General features: G+C 42.9%; 1 protein-coding gene across 16 annotated transcripts in view; it reads right to left on the reverse strand.

Moving 5' to 3' along the window:
- Window positions 1–20,526: 20,526 nt before the first annotated feature.
- PTPRD (protein tyrosine phosphatase receptor type D) overlaps window positions 20,527–27,194 on the reverse strand; it is a 1,559,142-nt gene continuing 1,552,474 nt past the window's right edge. For all 16 annotated transcript variants that reach the window (XM_063455118.1, XM_063455128.1, XM_063455127.1 and 13 more), the window contains 2 exons: window positions 24,655–24,790; window positions 20,527–24,120 (listed from right to left, as the gene is read on the reverse strand). In XM_063455118.1, coding sequence (XP_063311188.1) covers window positions 24,052–24,120; window positions 24,655–24,790 — 205 coding nt within the window. In that variant the 3' untranslated portion in view covers window positions 20,527–24,051. The remainder of the gene's footprint in view (window positions 24,121–24,654; window positions 24,791–27,194) is intronic.

Raw genomic sequence — 27,194 nt, forward strand, 5'->3', positions numbered from 1 at the left:
ACAACAGTCTAATTTCTCTACTTCTTCTTTCTTATGCTTTCCACAGCAGCTCCAAAAGTGACACTGATCCAGGGGAGGGCTGGCAGCCTTAGGCCTGGGGGGCAAAACCAGTCAAGTGGCCCATTGCGCCACCAAATCAGTTCACCATCCATGCCCACCTTTTCCTGGTTTTATAACGGATATTGATGTGAGGCTAATCAGTAGCTCTTTGCCATACCCGCTCCTTCACGGCTCTGACTTTCAATGTTGTCGGAGCGCAGGCTGAGAATCTCTGAGCCTGTGCTTTGACTCACTAACTGAGCGCCAGAACCACGAGGGAGAGGATATGATCTGACTGCACCTACTGCTGGTGCGCACCAGTGGACCACCAGCGAATCGTTTAAATTAAATATGCTGGTGTACCCAACTTGTGAGCTGTGTTGGCCGCCGGGTGCCTCTGTTGTCATGGCACCCTGCGTGACCGCACAGCTTGCCCACCCCAACGGCTGGCCCTGCTGACACACACCGACGTTACTACTTAGACATCCCTTAATATTAATACAGACATCAGAGTAAACACCAATAAACTGTGGAAACAGAGCTTCCATTTATAAAGGTTTACTTTGAGGATTTATTGTAAGATTAAATCATGCCTCCTCCTCTCTCTCCCCCATGCGCTGCTCTGTAGGCTGTGAGGAAGTGAAGAGTAATCACAGTCTCCCAGCACAACGCCACCTGTGGCTGCATGGGAAACAGCTGTTTAATGTAATGCTTGCAGGACGGCCAGCTGCCGCAGAACCTCTTTGTTTCCGTCTCTGCAAAGGGCTCCAGGCACTGCTTGTTGTGAGTGTGAGCCACTGTAAATTAGGTGCAGAGGGCAGAGGGCACTTGCACTGCGGTCAAGGCGGGTCTGGGCAGGAGGAGAGTGCAGTGCAATCAGTGAACTCCCCTCCTGTGGGTCACCAGTAGACTGGTGCACCTGCCCAGGATCAGGACAAAATATAAATTTGCCGCCCCCCCATGTGACATCACAATGCCCCACCCATATGATCTGCCATATGAACTAATGCCAGTGCTGCACACAGTGTGTGTTTACATTAAAAAGCCTGCAGGGACCAGCTATAGACACCACAACCACTTCATTAAGCTATAGTGTCCCTTTAATGTGAGGTAAATTATAGATTAGTGTCACTAATAATATACTAGATTGCCTACTTACATTTAGATGAGGATGATGATGAGCTGCAGTTTGGCTCCACTGGTCTGGTGTAGAACAGGATCTCTGGAGGCTGTTTGCAACTGTGGTCACAAAATTCAATGTTCTGGGAGAATTAGAAGCAGCTCCATTTTTTGGGGGCCTCTTACACAGCTCAAGGTCTGGGCCCCAGGGCCTGACGGTGAGTATTCCCATAAGGCCCACTCATAAGTCCATTTATATGTTCCACCCACCCATGAGTTCGCTCACAGGGAGTGGAGTGTGTAGGGGATGTGTTATGAGTTATTGTAGAGGATCTAATATGTGTGCTTATGGTATGTAGTTTATAGGGATACCAGTTTGTGCAGGTGATGTAGTGTGTTTGTGTGTAGTGGAAGCAGTGTGTATTTGTGTAAAAGGGATGTATTATGTGTTTCTGGTTGTGTGTAAGGGATGCATTGTGTGAATCTGTGTTTGTATGCATAAGGGATGCAAGGTGTGTGTCTGTATGTGTGTGCATTGAGTGTAAGATATGCATTGTGTTTCTGTGTGTATGTAAGAAAAGCATTGTGTGTGTGTGTTTTCATTGTCTGTTTCTGTGTATGTGTGCAAAGGATGCATTGTCTTTGTGTGGGGGTTGCATTGTGTGTGTGTGTAATGGATGCATTGTGTGTTTCTCTGTGTGTAAGGGAAGCATGTTGTGTTTCTGTGTATGTATAGGGATGCATTGTGTGTTTCTGTGTATGTATAGGGATGCATTGTGTGTGTGTGTGCGCATAGTGTGAAAGAGCTCCCTGTCTTGCCCCCTGTCCTATAGAGCTGTCCCTGCTGTCCCTTAGAGCTTCTTAACCCTCCTACTTCTTCTTACTCCCCCTTCTTCTTCTTACCCCCTCTTCTTCTTCTTCTTACACCCCCCTTCTTCTTACCCCCTTCTTCTTCTTACTCCCCCTTCTTCTTCTTACTCCCCCTTCTTCTTCTTCTTATCTCCCCTCCTTCTTATTCCCCCTCTCCCTCTTCTTACTCCCCCTCCCCTTCCTCCCTCTTTTTCTTATCTCCCCTCCTTCTTATTCCCCCTCCCCCTCTTCTTCTCCCCATTTTTCTTATCTCCCCTCCTTCTTACTGCCCCCTCTTCTTACTCCCCCTCCCCCTCTCCCTACTCCCCCTCCCTCTCTTCTTACTCCCTCTCTCTCTCTTCTTCTTACTCCCCCCTCCCTCTCTTCTTACCCCCCTCCCCTCTTACTCCCCCTCCCTCTCTTCTTAACCCCTCCCCTCTTACTCCCCCCTCCCTCTCTTCTTACCCCCTCCCCTCTTACTCCCCCCTCCCCTCTAACTCCCCCCTCCCCTCTAACTCCCCCCCTCCCCTCTTACTCTCCCCCTCCCCTCTTACTCTCCCCCTCCCCTCTTCTTACTCCCCCCCTCCCCTCTTCTTACTCCCCCCTCCCTCTCCTTACTCCCCCTCCCTCTTCTTACTCTCCCCTCTCCCCTCCTCTTACTCCCCCCACCCCTCCTCTTACTCCCCCTCCCCTCTTACTCCCCCCTCACTCTCCCCCTCTTCTTACTCTCCCCCTCCCCTCCTCATACTCTCCACCCTCCCCTCCTCTTACTCCCCCCCTCTTACTCCCCCTCTTACTCCCCCTCTTCTTACTCTCCTCCTTCCCCTCTTATTATCCCCCCTCTCCCCTCTTCTTATCCCCCCTCTTCTTATTCCCCCCACCCTCTCCCCTCTTCTTATTCCCCCCCCTCTTCTTACCCCCTCCCCTGTAGCGTGGCCGAGCTGCTTTCCTGTCCGCGGTCCCGGCCAGAGTGATGGGAAGGTGCACACTGAGTGTGCACTTCCTGTCAGTCCGGCCGGTTACAGGAAACAGAAACTCCGCGCGGAACAGGAGTTTCTGTTTCCTGTAACCGGCCGGACTGACAGGAAGTGCACACTCAGTGTGCACCTTCCCATCACTCCGGCCGGGACTGCGGACCGGAGACCAGCTCGGCCACGCTGGAGGGGAGGGAGGGAAAAGCTGCTGCAGCCGCCTGAGCGCTCTTTACAAAGCGCTCGGCGGCTGCAGCATTTAAAGGGCCGGTCCTAAAAGAATTTCGGGCGGCCTGGGGGGCAATTGCCTCCCTGCCCCCCGGCCCAGCCCGCCCCTGCACTGATCTAACCAATCAGTGTCCGACCCTTAGGAATGGTGTAAAAAGTGCATTGGGTATGCCTGAAAGATTTACACATGTGCAGTTGGAAGATCTCTTTATCGTTCAACATCTGACAGTGGGAGAAAAGAGGGAGTCTGTTGAGTGTGCCCATGCAGAGCAACCTCTGGTTTCAGTTCTCTCTCCACAATGATGCCATGTTTCTGTCATAAGCGAACTGGTCTTAAACTGAGCTGGGAGACATGCCCAACAATGCAATCTGATCAATTTAAAAGTAAGTTTATAAACAATTATTACATTCTTTTCAAAGCTTTTTTTGGGGGGGTTTGAGTATTTGCTTGCTGGTTTAAAAAAATAACTGTCAAGTGATTCAAGTGATAACACTGATAGATAACAGTGTTAATGTATGGGTGTCTATACCTCCTTTTAGCCATGGGTTTTTCATTTCTTGTAAGAGTTTTTTGTAAATTACACAACAGACAATCATTTCCCTGCAGTTTTAAAAGTCTTTAGATCAAATAGAGCAAGGATGTTCTTGTGAAAATATTTCAGAAAATTGTATTGTGACGAACCCTGCTGCATAAACCTGTATTGCTGGTTCGTCTGTTTGCATTAGATTCATGGATTTCCTGTCCGTATGCTTTTGTTCGTACGTTTCCCTAAAGTACCGATTGAAACTACCGAACATCGGCCACCCAGGAGAGGAGTGTGCGGCTCATTAACACCTTGACCACAAATTAGAACGTTGTGGTTAACCGCAAACACCTCTCCATTCCATTCGTATGGGTGGTCGTCGTTCGTATGCCGAACACGAGGCGGCGGCCATTTTGGACACGAGGCGAATCAGCGGTGTTCGGTGCAAAACCTATGGATCTAAAAACTGACTCTTTATCTACCGAACACCGCTGGAGACGGCCGTCCCCCTTCTATTCTCTTGGAGGCATACGAACACTGGTCCGTTCGGGAGTTTCTTTCATTCGTATGAACTTACCCAGATAGCCGTCCCATGGAGTCATTCGTATACCCAAGGACTTATGAGAGACTTTGACTCCATGGCGATTGGACTGTGTACATCGGACCTGAGCGCTATTCGGTAGGAATATGCCCTCAGATCCAGGCTATCTGGGGATACGTTGCACGAACACTATATATTCGGTACTTCTGATATTATGTATTTTATTGCATTTTTTGTATTTGATTTTAAAATGGCGATGGTTTCTATCCTCGGAGTTAATTAGGTTTCTCCCTAATTATCTCCGGGATAGGAAAAGATGTATTATGGGTAAAATGGGAAGAGCTTGTGTTATAGCCACTGTGATTGGCTACTGTCTAAAATGTTTTACAGTCTTCCACCAGGTCCCCTAGGGGAGTGTCTACCTGGTGGAGACCTGCATAAATACTGGGCAGGTAGCCCCCATTAAACACATTACTGCTTGACCTTCAAAACGGAGCTTTGTCTCGTTTGTGGAGGGATTGACTATTGGGACAGCGCTTTCGTTTATTTCTAGCTGTGGAAGAATTTCGGATGGATTGCTGATCGGGAGTTACCGCATTCGTATGCTCCGTTCGGGAGTTTTATGATCGGTTAGACTGAAATTGCATTTCTGGAGAAAGGGGATTATCGACTAAACGGCGGCTTCATTCCCCAGGCGGTGAGTGTCGTAACAATTGGTGGCAAGCGACGGGATGAATCCCACCGCCCTGAAGGCCAGCTACACACCCCGGATTGGAAATGCAATATGAGGAATTAAGGCGTGCTACCCTTAAAGACATTTTGGAGCGTAGAGGACGATCAGCGAGCAATCTCAAGAAAAGAGAGATTATTGCTATATTGGTAGAGATGGATACAGCACAGGGAATGGAGAGAGCTAATGTGCCTGGCCTGCTGGATTTAACACCCGAGGAGATATCGTTTAACCGGGCAGTTCAGATAAGGCTGGCACACTTTGGCCCCAACCCTGCAGCGGATATTGTGGTGCAAGTGCAAGCCGCAGTGACAGCACAACAGGCGCTCCAGAGGAGAGGAGCTGCAGCAGCAGAGGTACCCCATAATAATAATGGAAAGAAAAAGGTACCGTTTGCTGCTTTCAGAAACTTTGTTGAGACTGAGGGAGAGATAGACGGGTTCCTGGCGGACTTTGAACGACAGTGTGCTTTACACCAGGTGCCCGCAGAAGAATGGGTTCCTATCCTCTCTGGGAAATTATCCGGCCGGGCCAGTGAAGCTTTTCGGGCCATCCCAGAGGAGGAACTCACTAGCTACCGGGCAGTAAAAGATGCCCTTTTGGCCCGGTACGCTGTTACGCCTGAGGCGTACCGGAGGCGATTCCGGGACACTAATAAACAGGATGGTGATTCCTATGTGGAATGGGCATGCCGGGTACACCGCACGGCAGCCCACTGGATGACAGGGTGCCAAGCGGCAACTGGGGAAGAGGTGCTGCAAGTATTCCTGCTAGAACACTGCTTTGACAGGTTACCTGCAGGAGTTCGTGAGTGGGTCAGGGATCGTAAACCCGCTACCTTCCATGAAGCTGCTCGTCTGGCTGACGAATACACTGATGCACGTAAGCTCGATCAGACAGCAGCCAAGGTCCCTGCCCGAGTGGAATACAAACCGGCAGCACCTCCAACCACCAACATATATCACCCCCCAGCACAACGTAACCCCACTATGCCGCCAGCAACCAACTATGGGCAGTCAGCCTGATTCAACGCCCGGGGTTACTCAAACCAGATCCAGTGCTATGGATGCAAGCAAATGGGGCATAAAAGACCAGAATGACCCTTAAACAATGCCAGCCAAGCACAGTCCTGGAGAAGACCAGCCGGCGGAGCCCAGCAGCCACCTCAGCCTTCTGCTCACTGCCTTGAGCAGGAGGAGTTTTGGGGTATCCTACACGAAGCAGACCCAGTACAAGCAGCTCAGCAGGACAACCGCCAACAACACAGGCAGACCGTTAAGCTGAATGGGAAAGTGGTCACTGGTCTGAGAGACACCGGAGCTACTATGACCCTGCTCCAAAAGAACCTGGTTTCGGAACACCAACATACTGGGAATACTGTAGCAGTAAGGGTGGCAGCAGGCGCCGTATTCCGCCTGCCTGTTGCCCGGGTTCATTTGGACTGAGGAGTGGGATCCGGACATGTGAATGTGGGGGTTATGAAGGACTTGCCTGCTGATGTTTTGCTGGGAAATGATTTGGCCCCTCTGATTTCTGCCTATGCTGCTATGGGACCTGCCGAAGCCAATCCAGTGACTACCCGTGCTCAGACCCGTGCTGCTGGAACCAGCCCACCTGCTGCTGAGACCCAGGTAAGAACCGATTCCCCGACTGACACCCCAGGGCAGGCTTTAGCTAGTTGGGATTCCCCAGAGGAGTTCGGGAGGGAAACCCAGACAGATCCATCTCTCCAGAGATATAGGGGCAGAGCAGATACTGGAGAAGAAGGAGCAGAGGGGGAGCGGTATGAGTGGGTGGGGGACAGGTTATATCGGATCCCTAAGCCGTCCCAGAAAAGTGTTGCCCCTCTGCCGAATCGACAGCTGGTAGTGCCCGCGAAATACCGGCGAGAGATTCTGCGGATAGGGCATGATGTTCCGCTAGCCGGACATCTAGGGTCCCGCCGCACAGGCCATAGGATTATGCAGAACTTTTTTTGGCCAGGGATTAACCAGGCTGTGCGGATATATTGTAGCACGTGTGACACTTGTCAACGGGTAGGGAAGCGGGGGGACCACCCAAGAGCTAGGCTTATGTCAATGCCTATTATTGGGGAGCCCTTTGCCCGCATAGCCGTTGATATTGTGGGTCCACTGGCCAGGGCTAGTCCATCCGGTAAGAAATACATTCTCACCGTGGTGGACTATGCCACTCGCTATCCAGAGGCAGTAGCGCTGTCTAACATAGAGGCAGAGACAGTTGCTGATGCCCTGGTTAGAATCTTTACCAGGGTTGGGTTCCCTAAAGAGATCCTCTCTGACCAGGGAACCCAATTTACCGCTGTGCTCACCCAGCAGCTGTGGAGGGTATGCGGCATTAAACCGATACTTAGTTCCCCATACCATCCACAGACTAACGGTCTCTGCGAGCGATTTAATGGCACCCTCAAACAGATGCTGAGGACCTTTTCTGACACTTGCCGAGACTGGGAGCGATTCCTGCCTCATCTGTTGTTTGCCTACAGAGAGGTGCCCCAGGAATCTACTGGGTTCTCCCCCTTTGAGCTGCTTTATGGGAGAAGGGTCCGCGGACCCCTAGATCTCATTAGAGGCCACTGGGAGGGGGAGGCAGAGCAGGAAGGGACCCCCATAGTGCCATATGTTCTGGAACTTCGGGACCGCATGGAGAAACTGTCTCTGATGGTAAGAGAGAACCTCCAGGTGGCCCAGGGGAGACAGAGGGAATGGTACGATCGGGGTGCCCGACAGCGAGTCTTCCAGGTTGGGCAGAAGGTGCTAGTGCTCAAACCTGTGAAGGCGAACAAGATGCAGGCATCTTGGCAGGGCCCGTATAAAGTGGTAGCTCAGGTGTGTGATACTACCTACCTTATAGCCAGCTGTTCAGATGACAGGATCCAGCGATCCTTTCATGTGAACATGCTAAAGGAGTATCAGGAACGACCTGAGGATGTAGCTGCAGTATGTGCCCCCGCTGCAGACGATACCGAAAGTTTACCCTTACCCGACTTGTTAGCAAGAGGTTCCCAGACGGACCTGACTAACCTCGTACAGCTAGGGGACAGGTTAAGCCCCGCAGAGAAAGGACAGGCAAAACAGCTTCTGTGGGAGAAGCAGGCGATGTTCACCCAAGAGCCCGGCTACACTACCCTAGCTGTACATAAGGTAGAGACCCCTGGACAGAACCCCTTACGACAGCCCCCTTACCGTATCCCTGAAGCAGTCCGAGAAGGAATGCGGAAGGAGATAGAAGAGATGACCCAGCTTGGGGTCATCGTGCACTCCGATAGCCCTTGGGCCTCCCCTGTAGTCCTGGTACCTAAGAAAGATGGGACCACCCGGTTCTGTGTGGACTACAGGAGGCTCAACGAGCGGACCACCACTGACGCCTACCCGATGCCCCGGGTAGACGAATTGTTAGACCGCATTGCCAGGGGATGCTATCTGACCACCATAGACCTGTGTAAGGGCTACTGGCAGATTCCCCTGGCCAAGGACGCTATCCCCAAGTCGGCCTTCGTCACCCCATTTGGCTTATACCAATTTAAGGTTATGCCATTTGGGATGAAGAATGCCCCAGCTACCTTCCAACGTATGGTGGACAGGCTCCTTGATGGATTCCAGGAATTTGCTTGTGCATACTTGGATGATATTGCGATCTACAGTGGGTCCTGGGAGGAACACCTGGTGCATGTAGGGGTAGTACTGGATAAAATTCAGGCCGCTGGCCTGACATTGAAGCCAGAGAAGTGTCATCTAGGCATGGCTGAGGTACAATACTTGGGTCACAGGGTGGGGTGTGGGAGCCAGAGACCAGAGCCAGCCAAGATAGAGGCAGTAGCGAACTGGCCCACACCTATCACTAAGACCCAGGTATTGGCCTTCCTAGGGACAGCAGGGTATTACAGACGCTTTGTCCCCGACTACAGCTCTATCGCTAAACCCCTGACTGACCTGACTAAGAAAAACCTCCCTAAGCAGGTCCTGTGGTCTCCAGCTTGTGAAGCTGTGTTTCAAGCACTTAAGCAGGCTCTCGTGAATGCCCCTGTCCTGGCTGCCCCAGTTCCTAACAAACGTTTTCTCGTCCATACAGATGCTTCCATGTATGGACTGGGGGCTGTGCTAAGCCAGGTCGGGGAAGATGGAGGAGAACACCCTGTCGCATATCTCAGTCGAAAGCTGTTACCCCGAGAAGTGAGTTATGCGGCAGTGGAGAAAGAATGTTTGGCCCTGGTCTGGGCATTGAAAAAGTTGAGTCCCTATTTGTATGGACAGGAATTTTCCCTTATCACGGACCACAATCCCCTTGTCTGGCTTAACCGGGTCTCAGGAGACAATGGTAGACTGCTGCGGTGGAGTTTAGCATTACAACCATATAACTTCACCATCAGCTACCGACCCGGTAAGCAGAATGGGAATGCAGATGGATTATCACGGCAAACCGACGTTCTTGCTACCTCCTAGTCCGGTCATCCCCAAGTTGACACACTAAAGGGCCAAGCCGGGTCTGCCGGAGTGTTCCACAAGGGGGGAGCCGTGTGACGAACCCTGCTGCATAAACCTGTATTGCTGGTTCGTCTGTTTGCATTAGATTCATGGATTTCCTGTCCGTATGCTTTTGTTCGTACGTTTCCCTAAAGTACCGATTGAAACTACCGAACATCGGCCACCCAGGAGAGGAGTGTGTGGCTCATTAACACCTTGACCACAAATTAGAACGTTGTGGTTAACCGCAAACACCTTTCCATTCCATTCGTATGGGTGGTCGTCGTTCGTATGCCGAACACGAGGCGGCGGCCATTTTGGACACGAGGCGAATCAGCGGTGTTCGGTGCAAAACCTATGGATCTAAAAACTGACTCTTTATCTACCGAACACCGCTGGAGACGGCCGTCCCCCTTCTATTTTCTTGGAGGCATACGAACACTGGTCCGTTCGGGAGTTTCTTTCATTCGTATGAACTTACCCAGATAGCCGTCCCATGGAGTCATTCGTATACCGAAGGACTTATGAGAGACTTTGACTCCATGGCGATTGGACTGTGTACATCGGACCTGAGCGCTATTCGGTAGGAATATGCCCTCAGATCCAGGCTATCTGGGGATACGTTGCACGAACACTATATATTCGGTACTTCTGATATTATGTATTTTATTGCATTTTTTGTATTTGATTTTAAAATGGCGATGGTTCCTATCCTCGGAGTTAATTAGGCTTCTCCCTAATTATCTCCGGGATAGGAAAAGATGTATTATGGGTAAAATGGGAAGGGCTTGTGTTATAGCCACTGTGATTGGCTACTGTCTAAAATGTTTTACAGTCTTCCACCAGGTCCCCTAGGGGAGTGTCTACCTGGTGGAGACCTGCATAAATACTGGGCAGGTAGCCCCCATTAAACACATTACTGCTTGACCTTCAAAACTGAGCTTTGTCTCGTTTGTGGAGGGATTGACTATTGGGACAGCGCTTTCGTTTATTTCTAGCTGTGGAAGGATTTCGGATGGATTGCTGATCGGGAGTTACCGCATTCGTATGCTCCGTTCGGGAGTTTTATGATCGGTTAGACTGAAATTGCATTTCTGGAGAAAGGGGATTATCGACTAAACGGCGGCTTCATTCCCCAGGCGGTGAGTGTCGTAACATGTATTTTAATTTCCCCCCAAAATATATTTTTTACAAAGACAAAGAAAAGGAATAGACAATCTTTAAAGTGGGATTGAGGGTGTATAAAAGTAGTGGCTTGAAAAAACAAAATAGGGCAGTTGGTTATTGACAGATAACATGTAAGGTATAAACAAAGGAAATCTTGATGAAAGTACAAAATTAACACTTTTCTAGGTAATTCTTAAATTTCACATAGAAGGAATTCTGGCAACATTGATATTTTTGTGTATGTTTTAATCTATTGATGAGTTTTATTGCATCACAGTAGATCACACACCATCACTCTCAAGAGTCTCATTTTGGAAATATTAGGCTATATTGGAAGGTTATATTTATTTTAATGCATTTTGATTGTGGTATTTTGTCTTGACTGGTAATGGGTGTGTGTAATAGTTTAATATTTTATGTATAGCAAAGAGCAAAACAACTTAAAACACAACATTCTTCTGAGCTATTATGCATGTTATTTCTAATATTTCAATAAGTATACCTTTTTCTAACCAACAAAGTACAAATTAATTTATCTCTTCTGTTCTTTGATAAGTTGTATCCATAATGTCTAGTTATCTACGTAAAGATTTAATGAAAGGCATAAAAAATGTCATCTAAATCGTTTAAAAGCTTCAAATAAAAATAAAAATACTACAAAGCTCTACCATGCCTCTACAAACTACAGCAACTGTTGCAAGTAAAGTAGAAAAGTATAAAATAAAAAATAATTATCTAAATAATTAAAGAAATATAATTAATTAAACACATAAAATGATACATGTTCTAACACATAAGATAAAATACTAATGAACCCAGAAAGTCTTTTTTCTGTTTATAATGTATGCACAATTTCAGAGCCTTGTGAAACAAATACAAATAAAAAGTATGAGATTGGATGACTAAAATTCCAGTATGTTGCAGTATGTGTAAGTTCTTTTTAGTAAGATGGGTTGATATGTTTGGTCTTCTAGAAGTGCCTTTGGACCTGATGCATCCAAATTTTAAATCAACAGCTTGTTTCCAACCTTGTCTGTAAATAGTTGTTCTTAGTTTAGCAGTTAACATCTGATAGCTAGTAAAACCTCAAAACACACATGATGTAAGTTGTCTCCATAGCAATAACACCTTGAACATGTTTTCTCTGTGATTGGCTTTAGCATAGAGAATAAAGGGAGCCGTTAGCTTATATTTAGAGTCCGGCTTTAAGTAGTGGCAGACTATCCCTGTCGCTACTGGTGAAATTCTGCAATTGGTAAGCAGCCAATGCTCGGCAACACTAGTGAGAGGCAGCTGGTTTGTAAAAAGAAGCTACAAGATTGAAACGAGCTCTGAATTTCTAAACTCATCACTCATTTTTTTTTGCAGCAGTTTTTGAGGATTAAAATTCATCTGATAGAGGGGGCGTGTCCTGACGCGGAACGGAGTAGCCGCATGTACCTGCAGCTCCGAACCTCGAGGGCTACAAAGGTGTACAGCTGAGAAATAAAAAAAAAAGCGATTTAACTGCAAGATGTCGCAACCCAAAAGTAAGAGAACCACAGAAAAGAACGAAAAAAAAAAATTTCTTTGCCTCCAGAAATGGACACGGTCGAGCAGCACACCAACAGGACCAGGCCCAAGATGGCGCCGACGGAGAGCAAGATAGTGATACACGGCCTGCATTAGATGAAACCTCACTGACACAGAGCTCACTCAAATGCCTCCTGATAAAATAATAACAAGAATGGACATAGCTATGAAAGAGCTCAGAATAGATTTACAAGACCTGGGCGCCCCAACATCCCAAACAGAAGAGCACTTAACAGAGCTGGCAGAGGCACACAATAGTCTGGCAAACACGGTAGAAGGCCTTGCCTCACGAATAGATGAACAGGACCTAAAAATAATGGACATGGAGGACCGGGCATGCCGCAATAACCTCCGCATAAGGGGCATTGCAGAAACTGTGAATAATGATGACCTCACCACATACGTGACAGTCCTGATGAGAGAGCTGGTCCCAGTTCTGCCACAAGACTTGCTCCTCCTAGACAGGATTCACAGGACAGCCAAGCCAAAATGTCTTCCCCCAGACACGCCAAGGGATGTCCTGATGAGGATGCACTACTTCCACGCTAAGGAGGCAGTCCTCAATGCCAACAGAAAAAAGAAGGAGATGCCGGAGGCCTACAGAGGGACGACTATTTTCGCAGACATTTCCGCCTACACACTATAAAGAAGGAGAGACTTTAAAGATATTACAACGAGGCTGCGAGAGAACAGAATCTCGTACAGGTGGGGATACCCCACTAAACTATTGGTGTTGAGAGAGGGGAAGACCACAATCATCTGGTCACTTGAGGAAGGACAATGGGTGCTGCGCACGTGGAATATAGCACCAACATCGCCGGTGGCAGCGGAACGCAATGGACCACGGGCATCACCGGAGTGGAAAAAAGCAATGAAGAAATAAACCTTTGGGACTTAACAAATTGGACTGTGGGTATGGTGATCTGACACTGCAAAACAACAACACAGAATGGGAGACCAACACCGGGTGTGGGTAATGTAGCAATGTGAATTATATGTTCCCGGAGTGGTACAGGAATCACACACTAGTTACCAGGGGACTAAGGGGAGGCCTAAACCCTAGATACATAATCCTGGGGTAAAACCATAACATTAATGCCATTTAGTACAGGCACAGCGAGCCAAAACCCACATCACCAGAGACCTGATTATCACCAAGGTTACGACTAGGCCATAATACTCTTTTACAAAAAATAAAAGAGACAAAAGTAACAGGAATATTGAAGGGAACACTCACTGCTTATAAGGATAATACTAGACCTTACAATTACCACAACCCCACCTGATGATATCCATCAGTGCCACCCGCACCCCGGGAGAGCGAATAGCAAATGACGAGTGCACCCGGGGGAGGGAGCGAGAAGCCGAGGGCACTACATGATTAAGGGGGACCCCACTCCTCAGCCATGACACACAAGGCAGGCAACCCCATGGGACACCCTACACACATCTCCCAAGGGGGGCGGACAAGTATGCAATGGAGCTGTATGGAAAATCTCAGGAGGGGCCTGAACAAGGGCTGGAAAGCTTAGAGAAGAGGTACATGGATAACCACCGAGGGAAGCAGCTCTCTCAGGACATGAGGCCCTATGCCTCTAACCCCCAAGGCACGATGATGCAGTGCCAAGCCACCATGATGGCAACTAATGTTTTTGTATACACTTTCTTTCATGTTACTCTTATAGTTCAAGTTGTTATACAGAATGCTCAAATATTATATGTTTTCAATACTGCTTGCAGGAACGGTGCACGGGTAGTGGGTGACCCGGTACCCCTCCAGCCATGTAAGACTCCTCTGTATAGAGGCAGTGCTTCGGTCTATTGCTCTGCAGACCCCATAAGTATGTCCCCTACAACACAGAAGGCTCAACGACTCGGCTTGACTAAGCTGGGGAGCGCGGTGGCCCTCACAACTATAGATAACCAAAAAAAACTCACAGCACCTACACACCGCAAACCACCGTGCAGGTCTGTTCCCTTAATGTTAGAGGACTCACCGCCCCGGTAAAGCAACTTCTCAATAGAGAAGTCAAAACCATAGGAGCCGATATACTATGTCTCCAAGAAACACATTTTAGGAAAGACGACCACCCCAAAATACTGACCACAGACTTCCCACATCAGTTCCACGCGACGCCTCCCACTAAGTCCAGGGGGGAATCCATATTAATAAGTAAAACTGTTTTGTTTACGTTGCATTCCCTGGACATGAACATGAACGGAAGATATGTGATTGTCATTGGACTGATTAATGACATGTTATACACAATAAATGTATACTCCCCGAACACCAACCAAGAAACTTTTTGCACAAAAATCATAAACAAAGTAACCAACTTTCAAAAAGGCATAACAGTGTTAGGAGGGGATTTTAACCACATACTCGACCCGAAGTTAGACACCACACTCCTACCACAGAGAAAAAGCTACCGCCCACTGAAGCAACACTGTAGAGCCATTGCAAAGCTCCTCCATGACAACCATCTTTATGATACATGGCAGATCATGCACCCCACGGAACGAGCATACACACACTACTCAGCAGTCCACAACTCCTACTCCAAAATTGATGGGTTTCTGATATTGGGTTCCACATTGGACGAGCTCATCTCTAGTAACATACACCAAATCACCTGGTCAGAACATGCACCGTTGACCTTAGAACTAAAAAATGTGTATAACTTTAAACACTGCAGCCCATGGAAAATGAATAATTCCTTGCTGCGAGACAGAAATTTTGTAGAATCCTTAATGAGAGACCTTAAAGCCAATTTTCACTCTAACGACACAGGGGAAGTAACAAACACGATGGTGTGGCTCACGCACAAGTCGGTAGCAAGAGGCCTGCTGATTCATAGGGCAGCATACGTGAAAAGGACCAATCAGTCCCAGCTCAAAGCTTGGCAATTAGAACTATACAACCTAAATAACACAAACCAAATTACCCCAACCCCAGAGACGAGAGCTAGAATAGCCCAAGTCACGAAACTCATACAGCAGCAGGCTCTTGACAAACTGCGTGCCAACATCTCAGGACCCTATTTAAGCCTTGTACTGCAGAGAACTCGAGATGGAAGGATTTCCCCAAGTGAGTAGCTCATTTAGTAGACAGTGAGAGTAGGACCTGCCAAAGATGGGGTACATTGACGTTTGTGGCAGGCTTATGCAATGTATGATCATATAGTGTAACTAAACCCCCATTATTTTTTGCCTAGATTAGGTGTTTTTAATTAAACTAGTCAAATCTGTCAGCATCAAAGTAGTTGTTTAGTTGATAAGTGAGTGCGCTGGATTTCTATTTTTACATGCAGAGACTCAACATTAACCACTACGTGCAGGGCAACAAGGCGAGCAAACTGTTAGCGAATCGCATAAAAGTTAAACAGGCAAACCAGAAAATATCACACCTCCTGAACCATGAGGGAACCAAAATATCGACCCCTAAAGGCATTAGTGACGTATTCGCTAACTATTACTCAATGCTATACAACATAAAAGACGATAAGATAGCTACACAATCAACTGACCAAAGTATACGAGAATACCTAAATGGAGTGAAACTCCCAAAACTCACGCCCCGACAGTGGGAGGACCTCACTGCACCGATAAGAAACCAAGAGATATAAAAAATGAGGCAGGACTTACCATCACGGAAATCCCCAGGACCCGATGGCTTTGACAACATGTACTATAAGAAATTTAGCAGGACACTAACGCCATGTCTAGCCAAGAACTTCACGAAAGCAGGCCAGACAGGCACATTCCCTAAGGAAGTACTGTCGGCCACATAGTACCGAAACCTAACAAACCCCCGACAACACCACAGAACTTTCGCCCCATCTCCCTACTGAATACAGATGCAAAGATATTAACAAAACTCTACGCAAAATAGGTTAGGAGCAATATTACCACACATAATACACAATGACCAGGTGGGTTTCACTAAGGGCAGACAAGGACAAGACAACACTAGAAAAGTAGTCAACCTATTACACTTCCTGGAAACACAGTGCAGGGAGGGACTGTTTGTCTCTCTCGATGCTGAAAAAGCTTTTGACAGACTACACTGGGGGTTCTTGCGGGCGGTACTGAGTAGATATGACATACCAGACGGTTTCGTGTCAGTCATAGAAGCACTATATAGCGCACCCACAGCAAGGGTACTCAATTCGGGATTTCTATCCGAACAATTCCAGCTTACAAACAGCACGAGGCAAGGTTGCCCTCAGTCCCCCCTGCTCTATGTCCTGGTGCTGGAGCCACTGGCGACCAAAATTCGAAACAACCTCGCAATCCATGGCATTCAGATAGGAGACAAAGAGTACAAAGCAAACCTGTTTGCTGATGACGTACTACTCACACTTACACAACCACAGATATCACTACCAAACCTATTGGCGGAAATACAACAATATGGGGAACAATCGTACTACAAACTAAATGTAACAAAAACCCAAGTGATGGGGATTGGGGTGCGACACCAGGTTCTCGACAGACTGAGAGAGAGGTTCAAACTAGATTGGAGAGATGACCATCTCACCTTCCTAGGGCTTAGAATCCCAAAAGACCCAGGGGGGCTTTTGGACCTTAACTATGGGAGATTGCTGAAAGAGATCAAGGACACACTCAGGAAGTGGGATGATAAATATATGTCATGGGTGGGGAGAATGGCTACAATAAAAATTATGTTGTTGCCCAAATTTCAATATTTATTTAGGATGCTACAGATACACGTACCCAACACGTACCTGCAACAGCTACAACAAACCCTCACTAGCTTCGTATGGGCCTATAAAAAGGTAGCTACAAAGGTCCTAACCAAACCTCTGGAGAAAGGGGGCATGGGAATGCCAGAGGTGCAGCTCTACTACAAAGCAGTCCTCTTAGCCACAGCCCTACAGATACACGCTACCTATAACATACCACAATGGGTGGAAATGGAATCAAGGTGGGCATGACCTAAGGGCCTCAAATACCTCTTCTGGGTCCCATACAAACGACACCCAGCACTCCTGGAAATGCCCAACACTACCGAGATCTTGCTAAAAAACATGGGACAAGATTAAACCATAATTGGGTTATACACACCCATGGACACTGGCTACACCATTATACAGCATACACTTAGCCAATCCTACCTTCGACCACAGGGATTGGATTGGGGGAGGCTGCACACTGGTCAGACATCTATATGTCAAAGAGGAGCTCCTACAATTCCCAGACCTACAGGAAAAATATGGCTTGCCAAACCAATCCTTGTTCTCATACCTACATTTCAAAGCATTCCTAACACACTGCACAGACCTAACCCTCCCAGCCCAAACAGAATGCATAGAAAAGGTGTGCGTAAATATGACAATACCCAAAAGACTGCTCTCGCTCCTATACGCGATACTCAATGACCCACCACACACAGCAACAGCCAAATTCCAAGAAGCATGGCACACAGACATAAGCATGAGTTTTACCCAAGACCAGTGGCAACAGGCCATCCTAGCGCACAAAGGAAGATCCAGATGCGCATCCCACCTAAAGCTCATGCACAAGATCCAGTACAGGTGGTACCTGGTGCCAACTAGGTTGGCAAAAATATATCCCAATACCTGGAAACAATGTTGGAGATGTAAAGAAGGAGAGGGCATGATGTACCACATATGGTGGACATGCCTGAACATTAGGAAATATTGGAGGCAGATAGAGGAGATTATTCAGGAGGCATTACACATAGAAACTGAGATACGGCCAGAATGCGGCCTCTTATTTATGACACTAGACTCCTACACGAAAACCCCTTGCAAGCTTACTATACCACATAATAATAGCTGCCAACCTTATGACAGCGCGCCAATGGAAACAAGCTCAGACCCCAAAGAGACTTCAGATGATTCAGCAAGTATCACTGAATCTAGAATACGAAACCAAAACCAACCAGCAGATGAACCCAGCAAAACATATGGCGGAGGCCAAGGAATATTGGGACGCCTACCTTGAGTGGGGATGCGGGGAGGGAGAGACAAAAACAGGGACCTAACCCAGGAGGCACAAAAAAGGACAAGAGAACAGGGCAGGAACAGACAACCAAAACCCACAAGGGACGGTGCGCACTGTACCCAGGATGGAACCATGAGGGAACCATATAGGGGCAAGAGACCCAAAGGATCAGATCGAGAGGGAAGCAGAGCAAGACACCCACAATGTAAATAGTTAGGAAGGGATACCGTCCCTGACCCTAAAACCCACACTCTGAACATGACACACGGGCCTTTAACCCTGCGGGTCAGGTGAGAATAGAGGAGGCCTACACCCCAACATGAAAGGCCCAACTCATCCAGAAATAGAATAACCTCACCTACAAAAGTCATAAACATGGGTGGATTTCACTTACTGAACAAAGGACTAGGGGACAGAGTGTGACATGTAAATAATCCCCACCCCCCTTCCTCTTCCCCCCCTCTTCTTCTTTTCTTCTATACCCCCTCTTCTATACCCCCGGTTGGCATACTTCACAATAAAAGATGTAACACAGGGCTACCACATCAGGGACACAAGAAAGGCAACCACACTGACAGTGGAGCACCAACATAAGAGACATGGATAAATGGCCCTGAAAAAGTGTTATGTAAAACAAAAACCATAAAGTATTGCAAAGGGCCCAGAGAGTGACTAATATACTAACGTATATATGTCTGATGTGTGATAAAACTATGATCGCAAATATATGTAAAAAGGTTGCATTTACACCTTGTCCCCCCTCCTCCTTTTATTCTGTACCCCCCAACCCCCTTTATTGTTTGTGGAGTTACTATTTCTGACAAAAATAAAAATTGTCAAATTATACAAAATTAATTTATCTGATAAACTCCAGGAAACGCACCTTGCCTCACCTTATTAAACTTCTAAACCTTGGGTAAATTCACTTTAAATCTGAATTTCAATTCTAATTTGCATTTCTATAAACAAAAAGGTCTTGAAATTTGACAAAAGCTTGGTATTAGTAAGGCTTGCCTAACAGAGTCCTGATCTGCTCTTACATATCTGTATGTATAGCTGCTTTTCATAAATGTAAACTTGCTAATAAATGCAAATTTTGTGTTTTATTTTAAAATACGAGTCAAAGAGCAATTATAATGGTGGTGTAAAATTAAATATATACGTACGATGAACATCTAGTACTTAATACTGTAATTATACCTAATTTCAAAAATATTCCTAAACAAACAATGCAATTTATTTTTGGAAGGAGCAAGTAGTACACGGGTTGTAGGTTTCGTTGTCTTTTTCCCCCCAGAAGATTTGTCTTATAATACTACTTACAGGATCAGGATTTTCAGGTTGAATGAGATTTTCCAAGGAAAAAGGTTGAAACAAGAGCACAAAATGTTTCATATACTCAAGTTTACTTCTGGTTACCACTTATTTTTCTTAAAAGCACGATTACCAAATTGTCTGTTTCCATGAGGGCTGGCAGTTTAATCCCACCTAATATAATTTGTCATCTATGATTTGAAAGAACAATTCAGATAAGTATAGGTAGCTCTTTGTTTTAGAACAATATCTTTTCACTTTGTGAGTAAAGGAATAACGATTGAAGTAAATATTCTAAGAGTGCACAAATCATGGATAGAAATATGTTGGACGATGGAATGAGCATTTCTGACAAAATCTAAATCTAGTAAACCTGTACTTTACTTTTTTCTTGTCCTGTACTGGAACTGTACTCTAGACAAGTGCTAACATTGTATTATTGTAAATGCAGTGGTTTGTGTTGCTTGACACTCTAAAAGCAAACATAACATTGCATCCATGTGACTGGTTTGACATCTAAACTCAATATTACTGTTAGAAGTGAGGTGTGCTGGTACTTCCATTACTCACAATCCAGCCTATTATATTATTATTATTATTTCTTTTAAAAGAAAAAAAGGCAATTTTCTATAGTTGCATTGTTCATCAGCCATGTGTGAATCATTTAAGAGTTAATGAATCAGAGTAATTATAAACACAGACCTAAAACTGCAATGGTACATACATCAATTCTACAAAAATATACATAATAAGCTTCATGAAATGCATTAATACTTTAGAGGTAAAACAATTACTTATAACATTATTTGCATTGTCTACTAAATTCATTTTCATATCCTATGCTCTCTTTATGAGTTTCAGAAAGTAAAAAAAAAAAAAAATAGATTATACCACATCCAGAACTGTGGACACTGTAAAAAAAAGCCTTCAAACATTTTATTCCCACATTTGTACATTGCTATTACAGTTGGTAAATGGTAAGAATTAAGAGGAGATAATCAAGACTGCATAACACTGACATTTTATTAGAATTCATTTGTAACAAAGGGAACTTGTGTCAGCAAAGAACTGATTTTCAGACAGACTTCTTTCGCCACCAATGTAACGAAGTAAGAAAATAAAAAGCACGCCTTTCATCTTGTAAAACATTTACGCGTACTACTAAGTAGAGGTAATTGTATTTTTAACAAGCCATTTTACAAGTTTATTTTTTTAAATATATTTTTTTTCAGTCTATGCATCCAAAACGAGAGCAAAGAACACAATTTGTATTATCGTTGTAAAGACACCCCAAGCTTGGATGGCAAAGCCACAAAAAGTATGTAAAAGATGGAATCAGCAGACTTTAGTAGGGTTTTTGGAGTATCAGAGTAATAACACTTTAGGTGCCATCAAGGCTTCACTCTATTATTATAGGTCCCTCTGTCATCAAAAGGGAACAATCTGGGGAAAAATATACCATCTGCACTTTTCTCAACACAAAACTAATTTTGTCTCTTTAAAGGTATTGTGTTATTTACACACAAACAGACACACACAGGTGAATTTCATAGCATTTTTTTAAAGATGGGTTCAAGTAATAACATTATTGGGTGTAGAATCAATAGGGCAGTGCATAGTACAAAGGTTTAGAAAGTGCAATTCTCCCCAGAGGGCAATCCTCCCAGCCATCTTCTCCAAAACTCAACCATGCAGGTCAATAAAAAAAGAAAACAAAAATAAAATAAAAAATAAAGAACTAAAATGAAGTTCTGTACAAATCATGTTTATATATGTTTTTTCAATGTTCTAATTACAAAATTATACATAACTACACTGATATAGGTAAATAATAGCACCGTGCCAATAATGCGTAAAATATGAATTTTCTGCCTAAGATGTTTTTTTTGCAGAAAAGGATGCTTTTATAAAATAAGTAGCATGACAATACAAATAATAAACAGAAAGTGGAATGCACATCAATGATTGTAACACACTTCCCTACATTAAAGATGCAAGATAGGTTGGAATATGTAAATGGGGATTTAAACACAATGCATTTTTATTCATTTTAATGTGTGAATAGAAAAATAGGAAAAATATGATAATTGGTAAAATGTACTAATGAAGATGACTTTTCATATATTTGTGAATATATATTTCCTTTACAAATGATTTTCAACACTATTATATATATATATATATACAGATGTTTAACGATGAGAAAAAATATTGTAGTAAAGTAGTGCATGTTTACTTTTTTAATATAATTTTTAGAATCCGAGGTAGCCTTCCATTATTAGTATTGTGAGTTACAATGAAAGTGCTCTAACACAATCCTTAGTAGAGTTTCATTTTCAAAATGGCCTCCAAGCATACACCAAAGAAAAAAAACATAAAACATAGCCGTATTCTTAATTTTAACTATGCTTTTTTATGACAATGTTACATTTGATGGTGTTAAACTAATATAGAAGGTAAAATATCTGATTGAACATAAACAGTTAAATTATATTTAACCCCTTCAAGACCACACTTGGACAAATCCCTTTTTATGGTGGCCGGTCTGACATGCTGTTGGTCATGAAAGGCTTAATAAAGTGCCCATGAAAAATACTGTGCTGTATAAATGTGTTCCAGGATTAAAATGTCTTACATGAACATAATGTATATATAGCATGAAGCACATAGCACAACAGAAAACCAAAAAAATATGTTTTTTGGAGTCACATGAGTGTATAAACTATAGTACAGATAAATACTGAAACTCGGTGATAACAGATATAAGTTTTACATTTTTGGAAGAATAATAGTCTTCTGCATACTGATATCAGTAAAGAAAATAGTGCACACCGCACATAGGTGCGGCATTGGCAAAATATTAAACAATAATTCCTATTTTTTTATTTTTTTTCATAAGTAAAATTAAGTAATGGGGTATTATGTGAATACAGACCAATCAAAGCTCAAAGAAATATTATTGAAAAAGCATTAAATATAAGGCACTCTAAATGCAAAAAAAAAAGAAAATACAGCATTTAAAACCTGCTGTGACAAAATTATTTTCATTAAGCAGAGCATTAATTTTTGGCTTTGCCCTTGTTTTCTGTTTGTTTGTTTTTTTCTTTTTTACATATCATACAACTGACATTGATATAATATACCACAGACAATAAATGATTGGGTACAATTTGCATGATTTTTTTAAAACATATTTTACAATCTCCTTCAGTAAGCACTATACTTTCTCACGAGCACATTTCCTGCAAAATATACAAGATGTTTTTTATTGCACTAAAGTGTTAAAAATATTGGACTGCAGTGGAAGCCTCAACAAAGTACATACATTGTTGAAGATGCATTATTACCTGTTTGTGTTTCATTCAATAATTTTGGGGTGAACCTAGAATATCACTGATGTGCATTCCTTGTTTATTTTATGAATAAAAGAAATCAAACAGACTTGTTAAATTCAAACATTCTTACTGAAATGAGGTGGATGACACATGATGAGTTTTTTTGGGGGGAAAAAATCCTACACGATTAACAAAAAATAAACTATGGAAGAACAGATATATGTGTATCTCTATATATGTATATATATATATATTTATATGTTATGTTTGTAGCAGCTTTATACTTTGCGCCTCCCTGTTGATTCCAAACAGAACATGAAAAAAGCTTCTTTGTTTAACTCATAACAAATATTATTATAGTAAAAATGGGTAAAATAGCAAAAGAAAACAAAGAAATGATAAAGTAATATATTGTTAGATGCCAAAGTTGCAAATGTTTTAGTATTTGTAACGAGAAATAGTACATGTAACAGTTCTACCATTTAAAAAAAAAAAAAATTCTTGATCAAAAATTAACAGTTATGCAATGTTTTATTCACTTCCTTATAAACTTTGTTTAAAAAAAAAAAAAAAAGGAAAACGAAAGTTTACACAGTTAATAATGAAGCACAGGTCAGCAGTATCTTTACAATACTAAAAAACTAAATAAATGATTCTTTTTGTAATAAACACTTCCCGCCCATTCGCTTTCACTAACATGATTTCATGATCATTATGGAGAGTAGGGTTGATATCAAAGCAAATGTTCCATTTGTCTAAGAAGCCATTAACTGGCTTGTTAAACATTTTGCACTGAGCAGTTGTACTCCTAAGATTCATCTTTGAACAATCATGCAATTCCCGGTAAGTTAATGGTTCTTTGCAATCTTCTTTCTTTCAATGCCAACTGATGCAGAGTCCATGGGACATGTTGGTGAAATGAATCCTTTTGATGTCCCACCAGTCAGGACTGATATAATTTTAAGGGTAAGTTTTTTGTTTTTTTTTATTGTGAATCCTTGGTCCACCCAGAAATGTTTTTTTATTCTTTTTATTTATTTTTATTTATTTATTTTTTGTAATAATCCAATTACTGTAATTGGTCTTTAGCTAGGAGTTAAGAAATACTTCTCAAGCACACTGTATGGCTCAGAAGAGGCTCTCTGGATCTTGAAGGGCCTGCAGGAAAATTCCAGAATGGGCAAGAACTTCTACGTTGCATAGTGATCAAAACTGCCCAAATACTCAAGTCCCGCTCGGTAGCAGAACTGATACTGATCCTGGAAATGAGAAATCAAACCATATTAATAAAAACAATGATAATGATATATGAAATTATGTTTTCTAGTAGGATGGGTAAATATTGTAAAATATATTAAAACTTAGCATCTTTTAGATTGATTAAAATTTGTTTTGAAATGAAATTAGATATTTAAAAAATAAAAGTCATAATGCAGAACAAACATATGTAATACAATAACTACAATTACACTAAGAACTAAATATGTGCTGTGCTATTTTATTTGACAACTGTATCTATTTAAGGATCATGATGGGAAAGTTTTCAGCACATTTTGTATGTAACAGGTACATTTGAGGTACCGTTTGTAACTAAACAGAAACAGGGTAACCCTTGTACCAGAATCTGCTAATAATTGAGCATTAATGAATTTACAACTTATATTGAAAATTTAGGGCAAAATATTTGAGTTGGAAAAAATAAAAAAAATGGAATTAAAAAAGTAGCATTAAAATGGGTTACTATAGATATACACAGTGAATAAAAAATATAATAAATATAATTTCTCACTTACCTCTGTTTGTACCATAGCAGGTCGCTGTGTTCTCAACATTTTGACAGTCTGGAAGATATCTACGACACCCTCATATCTCATTCTTTCTAATACAATGCTCAGGGTTATGAAGACACCAGTTCTTCCAACACCAGCACTGTTACAAAGGGTAAGAGAATGTTAATAGCCTGTTAGATGATAAAGTCTTTCTCCTAATCTTATATGATTTATTTTCCATTATTTTTATTGTAAAGGTCCAAAAATATATTGATGTGTAGGTGACATTACTGCAATTTTGAAAGAAATGAAAATAAGAACATACAAGGCCACATTTCCTAACTACGTATAATAAACCAATATTTTGTTAATGATTTAAACATCAAATATTGTAATTTACAAAATATCTGTAAGTAAAGCGTATTTTTCAATTATCAACTCATAATCTTTATATTTTAACTTAAGTCTGGGAAACTGACAATGCAATGGAAATATAAAAGGATAACAAACTTCCCAACATTGGTATGAGGTATGAGATTAGGATGGGTGGGCTCTTTATTTCAGTCCTGCTGAAGAACTAAAGGGGCCTGACTGGCTGGCCCTCAACCTGCAGGACCTTGCAGAGAGTGCTGTTGAAGTGCATTCTGCAGGTTCCTAGTGCCTGTTCACAGTGAGAGCATGTTTAATAAGCTGCCCAGGACATTTCCCTGGTGTAGGGCACAAGGGAACTGAAGTAGGAAAGTGGAACAGGACCCCAAAATCAGGACTGTTGGTTGACTGTAATAACTGTAGTAACATAGACAGAGTTACTTACTTAGGTTATTAAAAAAAGTTAGATAGGGGAAAGAAAAGCTGACACAATCAGTCTCTTGTTTGCCAGAAAGGTAACAATTATTTGATTTGATTTACTAAGGATTTTATTCAGTAAACAGTGAGTAGTGGAGAATTGTGAATCCAAAATTAAGGTCAAAATTGGTCATATATAAAAAAACAAAAATAAAGGTTATTATAGATTTTAAAACATAGTGTGAGCTGGCTTTTTTACTAAATTTAAATTTGGATAGGTATTTGTGGCTTAATTTAAATGAAATTGTTTAAATTTACCATCGTTAAATCACAACTCAGACTGGATTTTATATAATTCCAAACCACAGTTTACCTAAATTAGTACTATAGCCAGATTAAATGACCCCCAACAATTCTTGAGTCTAAACCAATTAATTCTAGAATTAGTTACATATTAATTACACAATACACTGTCCAAGTACAAAATAAATGTAAAAACACTGTTTAGTAGATATACCCAATATGAAAACTTGCATACATTTAATAATGCAGTTTTCATTGGGGATAAATCTTAAAAAAGCTTTCCACTTTCTGTGGGTGTCCAATCACAGACTCCCACTGCAGCTCGATTAGAAGTTTTTGCAAGGCACATGCTCTGAGCAATTGCTGCCTCTTGAGTTTAGCTTCAGTGAGCTAGCCAAACCAGGAAGTAATAGGACATGTTGTCTTCTTTGAAGCCAGTGGAGTGTAACCATTTTAATTTATAAAAGTGTCAATTTCTATTGAAATCTGCACTTTTTGCAAAATGAAAAAAAAGAGGACACACTCTTCACGCATAAAGCTTATCAGCAAACGTAAGTAAATTATAGCATTACCCCAAATACCATGACTTCTTAAGGCAATTGTAGTGGTCATCATGCCTGCAGTGTGTATGCTATGAAATTCTGCGCGTACAGAGTTTAACCACCTTACCGCTGGAGGTTTAACGCAGCATTATTATAACTATATTGAAAAAGGGACACTCTAGCACAATAAAAACTTCATCAGAATGAAGTTATATTGAGAGAAGGGTTAAACTGCTAAAGACGGGCTTAAATCCAAAACTTGCCCCTGGTACACAAGTACAAATAACTCCTCTGGAAGTGCAAGCAAAAACAATGTTCATCCAAGATCGTACCACCATGACCACTTCTAAAAGCAGAAGTGGCCATGGTTGTTGGAGTAACCCTTAAAAAACCCATAAAAGAGCCAAATGCATAGGTGGGAAGGGAGAAAAAAAAGCCCAATTGTACAAGTACAATTGTATAAAAATAGGTATAAAACATGGGACCTTTATTCAAAATCTGTGGCTGAGATTCAACAAGAGGAGGAAGACCCCGCAGCCAAGTGATTACTCGTGGGCATTTCATCACAGATCAAATATTCACATCAGAGTTCTGGGGTTAATGAGGCCCCAATTATGCGGGCAGAGGTGGAGTTACACCTCTGGCAGTAGGAATTAACCTCTGAATTGCTGCACATACAGACTCCAGGCACTATGAACACTTAAAATCAGTGAAGTGTCCATGGTGCTTGGAGTAACCCTATAAATGTGTATTGGGAATTTGAAGAGTGCACAGGTATGTTTATTTGATTTTCTTCTATGTGGAGTGATGCTAAAAAAAATTGCATTTATTCTATATATTTTGGCTGATGAAAACTATAGCCATCGCCCAAGAGTAGTGGTTATTTGAGTGCAGGGCTTAATTTTTTGCTCTTGATATTTGACTCACCCTACA

The sequence above is a fragment of the Pelobates fuscus genome, chromosome 5 (genome assembly GCF_036172605.1).
Source record: "Pelobates fuscus isolate aPelFus1 chromosome 5, aPelFus1.pri, whole genome shotgun sequence".
NCBI lineage: Eukaryota > Metazoa > Chordata > Amphibia > Anura > Pelobatidae > Pelobates > Pelobates fuscus.